At 40.5% G+C, this 18,960-nt stretch overlaps 2 protein-coding genes across 3 annotated transcripts in view; both read right to left on the bottom strand.

Annotated features, from left to right (window-relative positions):
• The window catches only part of LOC145459639 (uncharacterized), a 97,279-nt gene extending 93,603 nt beyond the window's left edge, over positions 1-3,676 (bottom strand). For both annotated transcript variants that reach the window (XM_080338220.1, XM_080338219.1), the window contains exon 1: positions 3,666-3,676. The gene's annotated coding sequence lies outside the window, so the exon portion shown is untranslated. The remainder of the gene's footprint in view (positions 1-3,665) is intronic.
• A 381-nt stretch (positions 3,677-4,057) lies between these two features.
• Positions 4,058-14,074, bottom strand: LOC145459720 (DNA topoisomerase 2-alpha-like). Its single transcript, XM_080338273.1, has 11 exons — positions 14,058-14,074; positions 12,931-13,076; positions 12,762-12,859; positions 11,630-11,713; positions 10,055-10,183; positions 9,733-9,837; positions 8,649-8,825; positions 6,806-6,943; positions 5,878-5,983; positions 5,540-5,730; positions 4,058-4,270 (listed from the first exon to the last, which is right to left on the bottom strand). Exons 1-11 carry the CDS (start codon positions 14,072-14,074, stop codon positions 4,073-4,075), a joined length of 1,389 nt encoding a protein of 462 aa, XP_080194399.1. The 3' UTR covers positions 4,058-4,072.
• Between the last annotated feature and the right edge of the window lie 4,886 nt (positions 14,075-18,960).

Here is an 18,960-nt window from a genome sequence, read left to right as displayed (position 1 = left end):
TTGAATCACGAAAATAACCGAACGGTCAGATTCACATCACCACTATTGTATGGCCGTTTTGCCAGATGATAATGTTAGAATTGGTATCGCAAGGTAGTAGGCTATCTCTTCTGTTGAACTTCTGGCTGTTGCAAGATTATTCTGCAGTAGATGAATGGTAATACCAACATACGAACAAAGACTTTCAGAATTGATAACATATTGTAATTTGTAACGGGGCAAAAGTAACAGAGTGTTACGATTGCTCCTGACACGCTCGACCATGATTAGCGTCTCAGTATGGTACCTTCCCGGCGATGCAAGTCCTATTCTTTCCATCACCACGGTAGACTATAGTAACATTGTTCCAGCTACACATATTACGTTGTAACTACTTGAGGTACTATTCGTCTAGACAAATTATTCCAGACCAGAAAAACTTTATACTCAAGGGTCAAAAATTTCGTTTTTTGCCAATTATTCCGGGGTTTCGCATCGTAGCTCAACGTAACTCCAGGTATAATAGGAGAGATACCTACTGCATGCGCACTTAAAATATCAACCTGATTCCTCCATCCTACTAGCGGTGAGGTCGATTGTTACATTTGCCCCTAGTTACATTTGTCCCCGGTCTCCCCTAGACCAAAACAGTATTTAATGACTTTATTAACAATAGCTGTTGAAGTCAATCAGACATCTGTGGTCGGTAAAAGTTGCAAACGAGCTCTTTGAACTCTGGCTGTCGTATGAAGAAACCATTAGTAAAGACTGAAAGTAAACATTAGTTTATTTCATGATCGAAAATGTATGTACACCAGAACAGCTAGAGCAAGTAGTTTCATGTCCATCTATATCAGAGTGGCAAACTTGGATTTATTCTGTGACGCATAAAATTTGTCAATAATTTCATGATATAATTTCACTTTCAGGATAGAAACGCTCGGCGGGCCAGTCAAAATCTCTTCGCTGGCCGATGTTGCCCGTCCTGCGTTAGAATGATAGCTACACACTTATTTCCAAATTAGATTAGAATAGGAATTACAACTACAAAGTTTTGTTCCAAATTAGAGTAGCATTTGAATGATAGCTACACAGTTGCTTACAAATTCGATTAGAATTAGACTTACAACTACGAAGTTTTGTTCCAAATTAGAGTAGCCGTAGAATGATAGCTGGAGAATTATCTCCAAATTAGATTAGAATTACAATCAAAGCTACACGGTATATTTTCCAAAATTAGATTAAAATTAGCAATAATGTTACACGGTTTTCACCAAATTAGAATAGGATTATAATTACTTAATTCGCGAAAACTTGGAAATTTAATGATGTTCAGTTCGTATCAAGTGATAGATTATCCTCATGAACATGAAAATATAAAATGTCTGTACAACAAGCTTGGCTCGTTAGCATTAGACAGGTGTCATCTAGCAGTTTCAGGAAAACAAGAAATTAGATGAAAATTAGAATTGGAGCATAGTGCCATTTGCATTTCACAAATTAGATTACCGGCGTTTCGCTCTAATTAGTATAATTAGACATGCGATATGCGCTCGGTTATAACTATGCGATAAGTCACGTGATGTAGTATTGTTCATATAGCTCAGTGCTGCATACAGATAGGAGAGAGGGAGCTAGAGCTCCACAGCAGCAAATGTTGTCAACGATTTCGATACTCTACTCACGCCAAAAAGTATACCCACACTCAAATGCGCTCGGATCGGCACTCAAATTTAAGTCAGCTGACCATCAAACCAATGGATCATTTGATTATCGGCAACTTTATTGATGAGTGCAACCGTCGCATTGACGTAATGAATGCTTTCTTGCCCATGATTAAATTGTTTTCAAATCCTATTGCATATAATGTTGCCAGTTGCCACTGCCCTTAGTAATCTGAAACTTGAGTTGCTAGACATGCAGTCAGATATCGAGCTCACGCAATTATTAAAAAGTGAAGACTTTACTTGAATTTTGGAGTCAAATCCCAGAGATTTCAGAGTCAGATCCCAGAATCAAAAATAACTATCGCAGTCGATTGACCGATGACCACCTCAAGCAGCTACTGCGTACTGCATTCTCTGCAATTACGACTCGCTCTGACAAGCACTTCTTGAATCTCAAAGCCAATGCCAAGTTTAACATTATATTTTTTTAAATGTTGCTATTCGTTGATACGTGCTTTCATGCTTTATAATTTTCGTTTTATAATGAGTGTATTCGTGCGGCTCCAAACGTACTATGAAATTTGAAATGCGGCTACGACGAAAAAAGAGGTTGGTAACCACTGCTCTAAAAGCGGTAAAGGTGGACGAATTGCCAAAAAGGAGGACATTCAGGCGTCCTCGGAGGAGATTTTCAAAAACCGAAAAAAGGAGGACAAATCCTCCTAACGGAGGACGTGTGGTAACCCTAATTTATGACAAACCACACATTGTTTGATGATATCGCACGCGCGTCAGAAACAGTGGCGAGATTTTATAGGCTGGTTGACCTCGAATTACGAATTTGTCAAAATTACAGGGATGGAAGTCGGTTGTCCCGATTCTTAGAATAGGATGGATTCTTAAGATAAGGATGGAAAATTTCAATCTGTGAGCAGCAATCTGATTCTTAGATTTGCTAATTCCTCTTTTGGTTCAGTTCCAGGACATACAATGCTGACAACAGGCTTACGTGTATATAAAATATAAATAACCTACTTCTACGCACACAGAGAACGAATCTATACCCAATACACGCGCGAATCGTTTTTTCCAAGCGCAACACTAAAATTGATAAACTCCGCTCCTACTAGTCGGAATTGACTCAAATTTGTTTTGCATCGTCTTTGAAGACAGCTTAACAATTCCATGGGGTTGACAGAAAAATTTGAGAATTTTTATTGTTTCATTTATAATAATAATTTAAAAATTTCAATTCAAGATTGCACGGCCTTTATTGGTTGGAATTTACTGGAGTCAAATTTGGTGTGCATCGTTTTCTTGGACAACCTGACGATTTAGTCACTAAGCGAGTGAGATTTGGAAAAAAAGTTTTTTTTTTCGAACAACCCTCGATAGTATGCTACTATTTTAGTCATACCCGGCTCCGTGGTTAGGACAGTAATGCACGCCGATTTTTCATGACATAATTGTTATCGATTTTGATGCGTCGGAAGATAAGTCTCGTTTTCTCCATTACCTAATCCGGCTCGCACATGTCGGGCGACTAAAAGAGGTCATCATCTCACGATGTATAATTACGTGAACAATCTGATCACGAATATGCAATATATACCGGAGACCGGTACCGGGGCCTACGTATCAAATAAGTATCGGATCTGGGTTCGATGCCTCCAGAAGATGTGTTGGTCAATCTATCGGGGTCCGAGACAATTGCCTTATAGAGTATTCTTGTGAACACATATGAGTAGAAGATAAAATGAATGATATTTTTCGTCTGTTCATAATATGAACATAATATGGTCGGAAGCCCTTTTCGTCGACGGAGTCATATTCACCCCATTGTGACGTCACATGGAAAGATTCTTGACGTCATGGCTGAAAAAAAATTAAACATGTTTTAAACAAGGGCCCTGCTTTAAACATGTTTGTTTAAATTTATTTTTGTTTTAAATTCAACCCTATTGATGTTCATTGTTCACAGTCGTACAAAGAGCTAAAGAATAACCTGCTATTCTGTACAATAATACAACTATACAATCTGTATAGTTTGGCGGAATGCGACTTGACCTTCGGCCTCATGCAAGAGGACAAGCGCCACTTCCGCAGCGCAGGAAGAGAAAATCTCGACATGGCCATCGATGTGTATCAGGTGCTTTTGACTACAAAGTTGGACAGCTAGAATATTTTAGCTTTTCCCAATTAGATTAGAATTAGATTACTGGCATTTTCCTCTAATTTAGTGAAATTAGACAACTAGAATTATCTAGTTGTCCGAGCATATACTTGGACAACTAGAAAATTTTCAGCTTTTCCAAATTAGATTAGAATTAGATTACTGGCATTTTCCTCTAATTTAGTGAAATTAGACAACTAGAATTATCTAGTTGTCCAAGTCTGGTTCAGACAGTACGAATACAGTTTAGCAGTCATGTACCTACATAAGGCATACTGCGCCAAAAGGTAATCATTCCGGGTAATGTCTGAATGAAGGCCGTTACCTGATCTGTCATGATCAGCAGTCTCCCGTAACGCAGACTCTTAACGTCCGTCTCGTCGGCGTATTTCTTGCTGTACTGCAACCCCATAATCTTGATAATGTTGTTGATCTCGCTGTTCTCCGCGATCTGGCAAAATACAAGATCGTATCACCTGCAAATCTAATAATGCGACGGCGGTCGTGCAATTTCACCGAACGAGCCAAAAACAACTAATTTCGCTCTATATCGATAACCGCTAACGCCAGAAAGCTGATTTTGCGCATATACAAGAGGCCATGTGTGCATGATATAATCTCTTGCGTAATCAGTCGCTTCTCCAACAGACCTGTTGCGCATGACATAACCGTTAGCCTAGGCGCAATCGCATCTGTAATAGGCATCGTGCGCAAGATGCCGGTTCGTTGGCCTAAACTAACTCGCCGCCGGCCTCGCAGGCTTTGGCTGCTATCTACAATCGTTTAGAGACAAAACCGTTAATTGTATAATGATTAGCAATCGAATCTGTAATAGACCTCGTGCTCGCGATGTCGTGTAGCTAGACTGAAGTACCGCGCCGCCCGCCTCGCATGCTTTGGCTGCTATCTACTATTGTTTAGAAGACAATCCTGCTAAATGTATAATGATTAGCGATCGTCCTGTAATGATTGTTAAAGAGTGACATCGCAAGACAGAATGACATCGTATACGAAATCGGAACTATCCATGTACTGAAATGCGGAGTGCGTACTATACATGGGTACAGGCTTTTTGACAGAATTTACATGCTATTTTAGGGGTGCGTATTATACATGGGGGGCGTACTATACTTGGAAAATTACGGTAATTGTTCGCGAGAGATCGGGGACTCGCTAATTGCAGCATTTCCGGACCCGTTGACAAGCTTGTACGGCTGTACGCGTAAGTTCGTCAACACGAGGAGATTGTATATTCGGCGTTTACAAATCGATACTATATTTACCCTAATTATCAATTCTGTCACGTTATGACGTCGTTCCTTTGTGACGTCATCGAACACGCATGCCTAAGGAAAATTAGCGTCCGGCGCCTACGAGGCTTTACATGTTTACAGAGTCAAACTTTTTGTGTAGCTTCACCGCGTAGCATTACGTTCAATAAATACGGAAACATTGATTTTGGTAACGGTAATATTCGTAACAGCCGACATATTCGTGCAGACTTTGTGAAAGTTACAAACTTCAACTTTTCAACTCGTTGTTACCATGCATAACATCAGAAGCTCCATTTCTTCCAGCCCTAGCAAATTATCTGGGTCATACAGTACGAATACTTGAACTTTCATCGACAAAATACTTTGCCTTCTGTCATCCGATATAATCATTCCCAGACATAGCCTAGCGTAAATCAGGGTGGGGATATAAAAAAAATCTGATCTACCTGCTTGTGGTGCGCGTCCCGCACGTTAAGCATTTTACCCCGCAGCGGATAGACCCCGAACTTGTCCCGGCCCACCACCGAGAGGCCCGACACGGCGAGCGTCTTGGCCGAGTCTCCCGCGGTCAGGATCAGGGTGCAGTCCTGGGACAGCTTGGTGCCGGCGTCGTGCGCATCGTCCAGTTTTGGAATACCTGACAAAATAAATTCAAAACGATTACTAAGTTTATAAAATTTTTTGTCAAAATGCCCAAAAAAATACAATTAAAAAAAATTCATTGTAAAAAACATAATTTAAAGTAATTGACAATGGCAAGAAGGACAACGTGTCGCGGCCTGACCTTTGATCTTGTTAGATTTCGCCCCGGACGTCTTCTTGGACATCTGCGACTGCGTCTTGAATTTCACCCAGTTCATGACGCCGTCCACTATACCGCACGAAGAGGCCTGCAAACGCGAGCCGGGTCAAAATCCGAGGTTTGGCGACGGATTCGCAAAACATATCTTATGAATTGATTTAACAGAGTTCACAAGCTCCTTACTCAGATGGAGATTAAATGTAGGAACGTGTAAATCATAGGCTACAGGATGTGTTCGTCAAATTACTGCGGTTGAAACGTAAACGATATCTGTACCGGTTCAAAATTCTAATATCAATCAGGCTTGAAAATTTAAATTGGCTCAGCGACAGATTACCGTAATTTTCCAAGTATAGCACGCCGATATGTATAATACGCACCCTTAAAATAGCGTGTAAATTCTGGGAAAAAGCCTGTACCCATGTATAGTACGCACCCTGCATTCGCAGTACATGAATAGCTGTGTTTTAGTAGACGATGTCATTCTGTTTAGCGATGTCATTGTCGAACAATCATGACATAACCATCCCTAATCATTATGCAATCAACTGCATTGTCTCTAAAGATAGTAGAGAGCAGCCAAAGCCTGCGAGGTCGGCGACGCGACATCTAGCGCACGAGGTCAGATGCGATTGCTCAGGCTTAACGGTTATGTCGTGCGCACCACACCTGTTGGAGGTGCGACCGATTACGCAAGCGATTATATTTTGCGCACATGGCCTATCGATGAATTAGCGAGGATTGCCGAGCGCATTCAGCATTCAATGAACGACCTAATTTCGCTCGCGTGCAGGAGATTACGTGCTGTGCAGACGACTCTCGTCAGAATTGAACCAAATTTGGTGTGCGTGTTTTTTTAGGATAACCTGACTCCAAAAAAGAGGTCATTTTTGTACAACCAAACACTCACCGATTTCAGAAACTTTTCGCTCAAGGCGCAAGTGGAGCCGAACTTCTTCGCCGCCAACGTCATTTTCTCCTTGGTCTGCGAGTCGAAGGTGGGATTCTCGATGAGGCAGTTCACGAAAATCCAGCAGCGATCCTTGATCTGGAATAGTAAGCGGCAATGAAGAAAAAGAAATTTAATCACACACACACACACACACGTTGTACGGTCAAGACGAGACTATAATCAGCTTTTCCGAATTAGCTTAGAATGAGAATTACAGCAACAGTGTTCTCCGAACGAGACTGAATTCGCAGGCTCTAGGAAATTGAATTCCAATCCAAATTAGAGAGGAACAGGGGCGTAGCCGGCCGAGAAAAAACGGGGGATATTTAAAAGGGGTATTTTTTTAAAAAAGGAGAATGCTTTGAGAAAATGATGTTCCAAGTTCTAACTTTTTTACTCAAATCCTACTGGCTACTCGATAAAATTGTTAGATTACCTAACTGAAGTCTGCGCACCAAATTTGGTACAATTCCAACCAGTGGCCGCATTGATACAGGGACGAAAGTTTTTTATTAAATATATAGAAATAATTGAAGAGCTTCTTGGAGGTACAGAACTTCAATATACAATTAAATAGTATATTCATATTGAAATGAACCCGAATATTTTCGGCTGACACTCGTCAGGGGTAATCGTCAGCAACTAGTAGAGAATTGGAAAGAACATTGTATATCAACAATCGTATCACAAAATATGACGTCACCAGCATGAAATTTCGAATGAGAGAGCGTTCAATGTACTATTTTGTGAACGGCCTCGACCTACGATTCGAAATCGGTCGTCTCGATAATTATTCGCACAAATCGGATTATCCAACAGATGTTTGCCATTTGCCATCGATTTCGAATCGTAGGTCGAGGCCGTTCACAATTCCATTTGTGTGCCTTGGAATCAACTTTTATCAAAATACATCAACCAAAACTCTGTCAACAAAAGGAGTTCGTGTATCACCTAAAAATAGTGCATTGAACGCTCTCTCATTCGAAATTTCATGCTGGTGACGTCATATTTTGTAATACGATTGTTGATATACAATGTTCTTTCCAATTCTCTACTAGTTGCTGACGATTACCCCTGACGAGTGTCAGCCGAAAATATTCGGGTTCATTTCAATATGAATATACTATTTAATTGTATATTGAAGTTCTGTACCTCCAAGAAGCTCTTCAATTATTTCTATATATTTAATAAAAAACTTTCGTCCCTGTATCAATGCGGCCACTGGTTGGAATTGTACCAAATTTGGTGCGCAGACTTCAGTTAGGTAATCTAACAATTTCATCCAAGTGCCGTCATATTTTGTGATACGACTGTTGATATACAATGTTCTTTCCAATTCTCTACTAGTTGCTGACGATTACCCCTGACGAGTGTCAGCCGAAAATATTCGGGTTCATTTCAATATGAATATACTATTTAATTATATAGAAATGAATAAAAAATTTGAATATTTTTTGTTCACCCCGCGAAATCGTTCGGTTGTCTACGGAAACGGTGCTCACCAAATTTGGCGAAATTCCAACCAGCGAAAACGGAGTTGTTGAAGTTATTGATTTTGGATTTTCGGTGAGCACATCTATAATAAATAATTGACGTATTGCTCACCGTAAATACTATTCTATTCAAATCCAAAAATGTTCGACAGCAATAACTCCGCTTCCACTGGTTGGAATTGAACCAAATTTGGTGTGTAGGCTTAAATTAGGTAACCTAACAATTTTATCAAGCAGCCAGTACGATTTGAGAAAAAAAAAATCATTTTTGAAGACCCCTATTGTACAAGAAACACGCTAGCAATTACCTGGAACGGCTTAACGTTGACGCCCCTTCCGCCTTTGTTCTTCTTCTTCACGATATCCGATATTTTCCTCACCACCTGTTCGGTGATGTAGTCTACGTGCCGACCCCCTTTAGTGGTGGCTATGCCGTTCACGAACGACAAATGCTGGAAACCTTTTTTCGATAAGGTGACGCAAACCTAAAAAAAAAGGTAGGCGACTGACGATTGTGACGAAACCACTTCAGAGTCGCAGCCAAGTCGAGATTTCAGAAGATATGTTGTAACTATTGACGTATTATAAAAGGCTGAACACAATGATTCGAGTATCAAGTATTAATTCCACTGCGGAAGTCAAGAGCCCCAAGTTCAAGTCATTGTTTCGACTCAACAGTCCAGTTAATGTCTTATTAAACCAACGTTTTAGAATTCTCGCTTGGTAGGGTTGAATGTTTCACATTCATAATATCCTAATTTCCCTCACTTTCCACAGTTTTTGGTCGCATTTTCAAGTACCAGTACTAATAGACGAAGTACCAATCATGATGTAACTTCGCTATTCTTCAAAATTACAATGAAACGTCGGTCTTGACCGTCAGAGCCTTGCATTATTTATTATTAATTAGATCAGAATTATAGCTACACAGTTTGTTCGAATTAGATTAGAATTTGAATTACAGCTAGCTTTTTCCAAATTAGATTTGAATCACAATTATAGCTACATAATCTATCGCTTCATATACAATTCATGAACCAATTCCAGAATCAGAATTACGGCTAATTGGCTACAGTTTTTGTTCCAAATTAGATTTGAATCACAATTATAGCTACATAATCTATCGCTTCATATACAATTCATGTACGAAACCCGGGCGATAGAATTATCCCGACTGTGCCCGAGACATTCTGCGAATGGTTTCGGGTCAATAATATCGCACATTGGACATTCTTCCCCCACATCGCCGCACGGAAACGCAAGGACGTGGTCTGCTGATGTGCTGGATACCAGGCAAAATCTACACAATGACTTTGAGACAGTAAAGTGCTTCGTTATTACCCCTTCTGCATATTTATACCCAGCTACTAGCGTAGCACAGCAGTTACTCACTTCCCAACGCAGATTCACTTTTTCATACACCGTCTCGTAGGGAACCCCGTTTTCATCCGTGCATTTTTTCGTGTATAGCTCGACGTAATCTTTAAAATTGTTAACCTGAAACAATCAACGTCAGACTGATTCAATCACGGAAATGGGACATTTCATATTTTTTGCCCGCGATTTTTTTGTTGTTCATGATATACTATACATACACACGAACTGTGCACATACACACCGCGCGTGCATATGCCGTTGCACAAGGAAGGCGCAGAAATAGCTTCGTAAGGCTCTCCAAGCCTCGGAGCAAAAAGTAAAATATTAGACAGCTTACCGGTAACCGAGTGCCATTGAGATAGACGGTGACGCCTTTTGTTGCCCCGGCAATGTCGTAGGCGCGTCTAGACAGCAATGCCACCGTGTCGGCATCTAATTTGTCCATGCCGAATTTCTTCAAATCGGGCTGAAAAAATATAAACACGTTGACACAAGACACCAATTACTGGTACCTATATAAATTTGACTTTTTCTATTCAAGAATAGAGAATTTTGACATTTTCTGCATTAGATTTCGATTACTCGAAGCTAGTATTAATAAATTATTAGAAAATCGACAGCTGAAATTCCAATTCCACAAACTTTGCATTAAAACCAATGCGCTTACCCAATGTGCATCACAGTAATTGTTCACAAAATTAGCAAGATAGAGTGGGCTATAGGTCTCTTCCAATCAGCTAGTGTCGTCATGCGCATTATTGCAAACATTTGGATGAGTTCTTAGACACCCTAGATAACATATAGGTACCATATTTGCGTCATTATAAAATTAGTACTATATTAAACTGATAAATGAGCAATTAACACAAGGAGAATTTCAGAAATAATTGCAGTTGCAGTGTCCGTGAAATTAGCAAAATAAAGTGACTTAATGAATTTTCCAATCAGCTGGAATCATTTTGAGCTAATTAAAATATTTTCAATGTTTTTGATCCCGTAATTACTCGAGGATACCATACTTGCATTATTACAGAAAAAATACGGCTTCGAACTGATAAACAAGCTATAGGCACTATCTGACATAGATTTTAAGCTTGGTTCCACAAGAGCCAGCAACATTATCTGCAACAAAAATCGGAACATTGCACCACTAATCACGGCTGCCCTCAGATCTCATAATCTCATAGAGTCATTGGATGAGCCGCGAGCAAAGTCCGGCCCCACGGTCACTGGACAACACAGATCGAGCCAACGATCACAAAGTCGCGTGCTAAGTGTCGGTAGGGCAGACTTCAAAAGCAGCCTGTTTCCTCTAGGCAAGGTTGTCATCATTGGGCAAGCGGCAGAGTGGGCATTCCATTATAAAACACATAATTGGGATGGTTAACTTAAAGTGGAGCATACAATTCGACAAGCCAACCCCCAAATCAACAACGACCACCACGCTAACACCACCTTTAACCCACGTTTACAAAATTTTCAGTTCTGCTCACTATTTCCGCACAGGAGGAATAAGTTTTGTGTTTTTCTTGGGTTAGATTAAAACCAGCTATTTAGCTGGTCCACAATCTACATGTTCACCCATCAGTAGCGTATATTTTTGAATTAATTGTGTCCGAAATTACTCCGGCATGCAGGGTAACTTTGGAGAAGGCAGATTTTTGCATGCATTTTCACTGCAGCGTCTATAATACCCATCAAGTGAGGATTATTCGGACAGAGCTGAGAGCAGTGTCTAAAAATGAAGAAAAACATAGTCTAGGCCTGTACTAATGCAAGGTTAGGGTTAGTTTATGTTATGTAGAATGACCCGCTCTTTTGAAGGGGTCTGGGAATCTATAACTATGGAGATCTTAGCTACAATAAGTGTAGTGTTGAAGAAGCAATACTGCCATGTGCTGATTATGCTCACCATGAAAGTGATACACGTATAGTCCTTTACATCGTTGGCAGACAGCTTCATAGGCCCGGCCTGCGCCATATTTCCAGTCCACGTCTGAAAAACACAGCCAGTAAGAAACCTAGCTACTGCAGCTAGTCAATCCTTTTCCAACAATCACAACCAATCCATGATAATCAAAATTATAACCAGCTCTCAGATCTCATAATCTCAATTGGTCATCGGAACCGCACGCAACCAAAGCCCGGCCTAGAGTGACCACGAAATTTAGACCCAATTACGACCTCGCGTAGTTCAGAAACCTGTCTCTATAGAACAGGCTTTGATCGCGGCAAGCTTCCTCAAGGCATTGCTGTCATCACAGAGCTTGTCCAAGTAGTTCGAGACTGAATATAGACTAGCTGTCATTGTCATAAGATTGCTATATCCACATAAGATTAATATATTCACGTATGGTCAGTAAGGTTGTTCAATCACTTTTTAAACATTTTTGCAGCTATTCGATCAAATTATTGGGTTGGCTAAAAAACGTATCACACCAAATTTGGCTCAATTCCAAGCGGTTGATGTGATGCTGCAGGAGTTTGAATAATATGAAATTGTTATAAAAATACTTAAAATATATCTTACAAATTCAAACGTCAACCCTATGAAATTGATAAATTGTCTACAAGTACAATGCCTGACAAATTTTGCTAACTTCCAACCGACGGAAGTGAAGTTATTGGAGTTGAAAATTTGGGATTTAGCAAAAATAACATTGACGACGGGTAATCCCAGAATGATAAGCTCAAAGAACTTCGTTTCTACGGGTTGGAATTGCGTCAGATTTGTTTTGCATCGTTTTTGTAGACAACTCAACACTTTCACAGAGTAGACGGTAAAATTTGTAGAAAAAAAATTGTTTTTTTATAATAAATTCAGAATTTTCAAACTCCTGTAGCTTCACATCGTGCACCGTTTTTTTTTAGCCAACCTACCAATTTTATCAAATAGCTGCTAAAAATTGTAACCCAAGTGGTCAGTAATCAAGTACTAATTTCCAGTGTTTTGCCTGTTTTTCAGTTTCTTGAGCAAAACTAAAACTAGAACGCTTCCGATAGCAAACTAATTTGAATACTCGACTATTGATCAAATCACGCACCATCTTAAACTTTTTCCTACATTCCTTCGAAGAAGTCTCCACAGTGAACTTGGTGCTGAAAATATTGCACAGTTTCGCCCCGTGCCCGTTACGGCCGCCTGAAAACAACAAAAAACACATATTTCAGCCCGAAACGTCGCGAAACAATCAGTCCGCTCTTGAAAATTACCGGTGACTTTTTTTCGGTCGTCGTCGTAGTTACTGGAGGTGGGCAGGTGTCCGAAAAGGAGTTCGGGAATGTGAAGTTGTTCTTCCTTGCGCTTTACCACGGGTATCCCTTTGCCGTCGTTCCAGACCGAGATCAGATTGCGTTCACTGTAATCACAGTCGGACGACTAGATAATTTCCAGCTTTTTCAAATTGGATTAAAATTAGAATTAGTGAATCCGTGCACTGCACCCGCTTAGATAATTACAAAATTAGGTCATTCATTGTCCCGCGTTCGGCAATCGTTGCTAGCCTGATTTACCACGTCTCCAACAAGCCTAATTCCGCTGGCTTGGATAATCACATCTGCAATAGGCCATGTGCGCACGACATCGTCCCTGGCCTACACGATCACATCTGCATTGGCTTGGTGCACACAATATCTTTGCTGACCTACACAATCGCATCTGCAATAGGCCTAGCACTTAAGATATCGCTAGCCTAACTAGCGCGTCTTGGGCCTACCATGCTTTGGCTCCTATTTCTCGATGGCTTGGATAAAATGCTATCGAGTATATGCTGATTAGAGATTGTGATTGAAGAGTGACATCTCGTAACTGAATGAAATCGAATGTCCGCGATCATGTGCGAGGCGTGCGTACATGCGTAATTGATTTGCACTAGTCTTGAGTTATAGTCCAGTAGGCTCGAGTTATAAAAGAGGTAAGGTTTGAACCACCTGAAATCGGCGTCACTATAGCACATATTCCATAAAAACTCGTACATTTTGACTTGCGCTAATCGTCGCCGAGGCTACGTAAGACGCAAGACGCAATGATAAGCGAGCGTATTCAATTGTTGGACGCGTTGATAAGCGCGCGTATTCAAATGTTCGACGCGTGCGGATTTCATATTTCACGGCAGATCAGGGAGTCGCTAATTAACAGCACTTCCGGACTCGTCGACAAGCTTATCATACGCCTATAATCGCCAACACGGGGACGTTGTATAATTCTTATTTACGCATCGCATGTACTTAACCCCAAATGAATTGATGCTACATTACTAAACTCGAAAAAATCGAACCCCCCCCCCCCCCATATTTTTCGGCTGGCTTCGCGCCTAGGAGTTCATACCATCAAATCAAACCTTGTTGTTATAAGCATTGAGAACCGCAAATATCTGTAAACCAAGCTTGGTTTGTACCACTCTATACAGTTCCCCTGCAGGATTTTCAAAGAGATTAGATTATAATTAAAATTATAGCAAAGAAACATTTCCCGAATGGAATTGCACAATTAGATTACGAGCATTCCTCACTAATTAGCCCAAATAGACTAGAATTATATAATGGTCAAGTCAGACCCGTGCATCGGTTCCATGAAATCACAACTTGCGTAACCCTCCAATTTTGCCTTACCCGTCGATCTCAATTCTTATCTTCGACATTTTCGGGTCCCTCTGCTTGTTATGAGCAGCGTTCACCAAAATTTCCTCGAAGATCTTGTACAGCCCCGGAACGAACGTGATTTCTCGGTTTACCATCCCGTTCTCTCCGTCCCAAACCCACATCGGCTGAAAATAATCGTTCAAGAATAATTTGAGTATATAAAAAAAAAATCATCTGACATTGTCAATAACACATCGATTCATTATGCTTCATTATACAATTGAATAATATATTCCTATTGAAATATACCCCAACATTTTCTGTTGACACTCGTCAATGGTAATAGTCAGCAACTAGTAGAGTATTCTTCCCAATTCTCTACTATACTTGCCAACACCTGACGCGTGTCACCCGATTATATTCATTTAATATCACTTCAATATGAAAATATGATTCGATTCACAGGATCAGTGATACATACAATGGTAAATATCTGTGTGACTAACCAGCTGTGAATCTCCACGTTTGGATTAAGATAAGCACCATCAAAATCTATCTAAAACCAGATGCGGTCGGGAACAATGTATTCTGCTTTGCAGGAGCACAAGGTTTGTATATTTGCACTACCGAATGGAAGTGGTTATGATTTCATAATCTTTCCGCTGAACAGTTTGATTTTAAAGAAAAACTAGGATTAGAATTATCACATTTTTCACCTGCTATGAAATCATTACTTTCAATAGCACTCTAGCAGAAATTGATGTGACTTCGACTATAGTGGTAGCAATGGCTACTTTGGCAACATCTGCCCAAAATAACACACAAGGCAACATTCAAATACACGGAACGACAAGCCAAGTCTGACCCCGGGTGACCCAACGATATTGCCCGCACTCTCGACAGGCCAGACTTTTTATCGTTTCCAAGCGACAAATCAGCTTGCGCATAACTTGGAACGATGTAAAGAATTTTTAGACACCTTAAATAACTTGAAGGCATCATATTGGCCTTATAATAAAACCGGTAAATAAGCAATCAATACCAGGCAATATGTGACATAACTTTCGGGAATAATTGCAGACGACCCAGACCTGTTATCCACGCGTTACTACAGGGACTAGTGCCATTATCTCATATCGTAATCCAAGTATTTCCCCACAATTCACCGCCGCCCTCAGATCTCATAATCTCATAGAGTCATTGGAAGGGCTGCAAGCAAAGTCAAGCCCCGCAGTCACTGGACAACACAGATCGAGTCATTGATCAAAGTTGGGTGCAAAGCATCCGCAGGTCAGACTTCAAAAGCAGCCTGTTTCCTCTAGGCATGGTTGTCATCATCGGGCAAGCGGCAGTGTAGAAATAATAATCTAAGGGAACATTATTAGACATAAGGACTGTTCCAAACTGTTAAAGCTGTACCTGATGAGATACTTGGGATTATAACTTTGATAAAAAATGATACCGTGACTAGTGTAATTTCTAATCCACATCATAATGTGTTCTTCATGAATATGTCAAATTTCATGGTATTTCACAAGATAATCAACTATGTCCTGCATGAAACTTGATATATGCGTTCATAAAGGGAGGCCAATGATATCGGTAAAGATCACAAGTGTACTTTCTCGCCCAGACAAAGATCCACGCTGTAGAATAGCTTGGGGATCAGGGTTGGGGGGAAGTTGTAATTTTTCAGTGAATACGCTTGATTAGAGGCATTTAATCAAGTACCATGCCAATGACCATCTCCAGTCAGTTCCTGTACTGAATCAAGTTGAACCAGAGTCATTGCGAATGACTTGACCTTAGACATTTGACTTGAGACTTCCTATAATATTATGCTGTAATTCAAGTCATACATTTTAGTATAGTCTTTCCCGGATGTCTAGCGGTAACGTCAAGTCGAGTTTAAGCTTGACTTTGGAAAACATTTCATGCTCAAATCGTGACGAATGGTCGATTTACAAACAAACAAACAAAAAGGATGTAAAATTGGTAAATTTCCGCACTAAAATTTGGCATCGTTACAACCTTGTAAATGAGTTTAATCAAGTTGAAATCGAGATTCAACTGCGATTGTTAACACTTTAGAGTCTCAACACTATGATTTGGTTTCGGACATTCTCAGCCTGACTAATAGACTCGGACTCGACTCGAATCAACACCGAAAACGCTAGGTTGACTTGCGACTCGCAAACCTTGTAATTCGGTAACAACAGCTCTAATTGGTGGTAATGGTAATCAATGATCCTACGAAACGCAAACCTGAACTGCAACCCTAAACCAATTATAAACACACAGCTTTCAAAAACAGCACTTCTTCGATGGCAGTCAGAGATCGAAAAGTGTTCACCATGAACACCAATGAATGTTTTCCGTGAACACGAATAAAAATTTATAAACGTCAAAATACATTGTTTTTGCGTTTGGAGAGGGTTAGGGTAAAAGTTGGGTTTTGGGTATCTCAAGATTAGGGTTGTAGTATTAGGGTGGGAAATTAGGGTTAGGTAAGGGGGATATTAGGGTTAGGTAAGAGGGGATATTAGGGTTGCGGGAGGGAGGATATTAGGGTTAGGGAAGGGGGATATTAGGGTTGGGGGAGGGGAATATTAGGGTTGGGGTTAGGGGGATATTAGGGTTGCGGGAGGGAAGATATTAGGGTTGGTGAGGGGGAGATTAGGGTTGTGTGAGAGGGGAAAATTAGGGTTGGGTTAGGGGGAAATTAGGATTGCGGGACGGAGGATATTAGGGTAGGGGTTTAGGTTAAAATTTGGGGTTAGATTACCCCTAACCGGGGTTTAACCCACCTCCAATCTCCCTTTCCCCAAACCCTAATATCCCCTCTCCCACAGCCCTAACATACCCCTTTCCCCAACCCTAATCTTGAGATGCCCTACCCCAACTTTGACCCTAACCCACCTCCAATCCTAATATCCTGCTAACTCCTAACCCTAATATCCTCCCTCCCGCAACCCTAATCTTGGGATACCCTAACCCCAACTTTGACCCTAACAAACCTCCAATCCCACTTTCCCCCAACCCTAATATCCCCCTTCCCTAACATCCCCCAACCCTAATATTGCGATACCTAACCCCAACTTTGACCCTAACCCACTTCCAATCTCCCTTTCCCCCACCCTAATATCCGTCCCTCCGAAGGCACAAAAAAACAAATTTATTTTGACGTTTATAAATTTTTATTCGTGTTCATGCAAAACATTCATTGGTGGTCATGGTGAACACTTTTCGATCTCTGACTGCCATCGAAGAAGCGCCTCAAAAGCTTCCAATATATCATGTTTCGCAGAGAACACAGTTGCGATCACATGAAACAACACCAATTTTTAAATATTTTTGGGGCAAAATAATTGGTGATGCTAAAGGACCAGTTATTGATTTGCAGGTCTGCAGGTCTGAATGCAGAGGTGGTCAGTAACGAAGTACTTCTACTTTTTCGAAGTACATGTTGAAGCATAAAAGCAAGTGTAGTAATGCCTTTAATTTCCGAAAATAAAACTACACAATATGGCATTTTTACGATTGTAGACTATCCTATAAAACTTCTCCGTATTGCTCTTCGACTAAACTACGGCCTTATAATAGGCTATGGGGGAGTGCGCCATACCATGATATTTTCTAAAACGTGCTGTTCGATTAAACAGAGGATTAGTATCGCATTTCCATATCAATACTATCATTTTCATCCCATGATGCGGACGAATGCTTATGCTGTCGAAAATTGAATACCTCCAGGTATGCATCAATATGAATCAAGCTCGGCTCCTTTCGCATAGTTCAATTTGCACCTTTTGACAATCACTGCGAACAAATCACGATCGTTTTCATAACTACTTACTTACTTGAGTAGATTTAAAGTCAGTTATTTCTACTTCTACTTCAAGTAGTTTTAGGTTGCTTATGGAAAAAGTACTTCTACTTCTACTTGAGTAGCTTTCTTGACTACTTTGACCACCTCTGTCTGAATGTCAAAGTGACTTTTCAGCACAAAAAAGTCATAGAAGAACAATAAAACTTGCGTTGCAATATATTTTATGGTACTTGCAGTGGGCAAGTTAACATTTTTGAGTTAATTTTTAGTTTAATATATTGGTTCGTGAATGAATCATATTCAACAACAAAAAAAGCTGATTTGAATCAATTGATAGAATCAAACCTGTGTCACAGTCTCAACAGATCCGATATAAGTATCTGGATGGAGCAAAATATGTTCCAACTGTGTTTTCTCCTGATAAATCCTCTCCACGGACACGCCATCTTTTTTCGAGTCCGGCGTCTTTATCATCGGCTAGGGACACGAGAAAAATTGGTCAAGGCCGCGTATTTTTGCAATAGATAACACTTACCGAGGTCAGTTTCTGGATCTTGTCTTCTGAGTCCATGCCGCCTTCTTAGAGTTTTTATTCAACAATGTATAAATACTCAACTTATGTTAAATCAGGTATGTAGACCGATTGCAGACCGAAAATACTCGATTCGACACAATCCCGACCGCGAATTTTTGGCAACCACGAGGATAGACACCACTGTGATGCTAATAGCAAAGAATGTAGAAGGACAAGAAGTGCGAGGTCATTGTTACGTCACGGCATTGTAGCGAAGCGGCGTCCATTTTGGTCCTGAGGCTCAATTTTTGCCTGCCGC

The sequence above is a fragment of the Botryllus schlosseri genome, unplaced genomic scaffold, assembly GCF_051294905.1.
Source record: "Botryllus schlosseri isolate E-star unplaced genomic scaffold, Bs_hap1 Bs17a, whole genome shotgun sequence".
NCBI classification, from domain to species: domain Eukaryota; kingdom Metazoa; phylum Chordata; class Ascidiacea; order Stolidobranchia; family Styelidae; genus Botryllus; species Botryllus schlosseri.
Note: the sequence above shows the minus strand (reverse complement) of the source record. Positions and strands in the feature narration are given on the sequence as shown.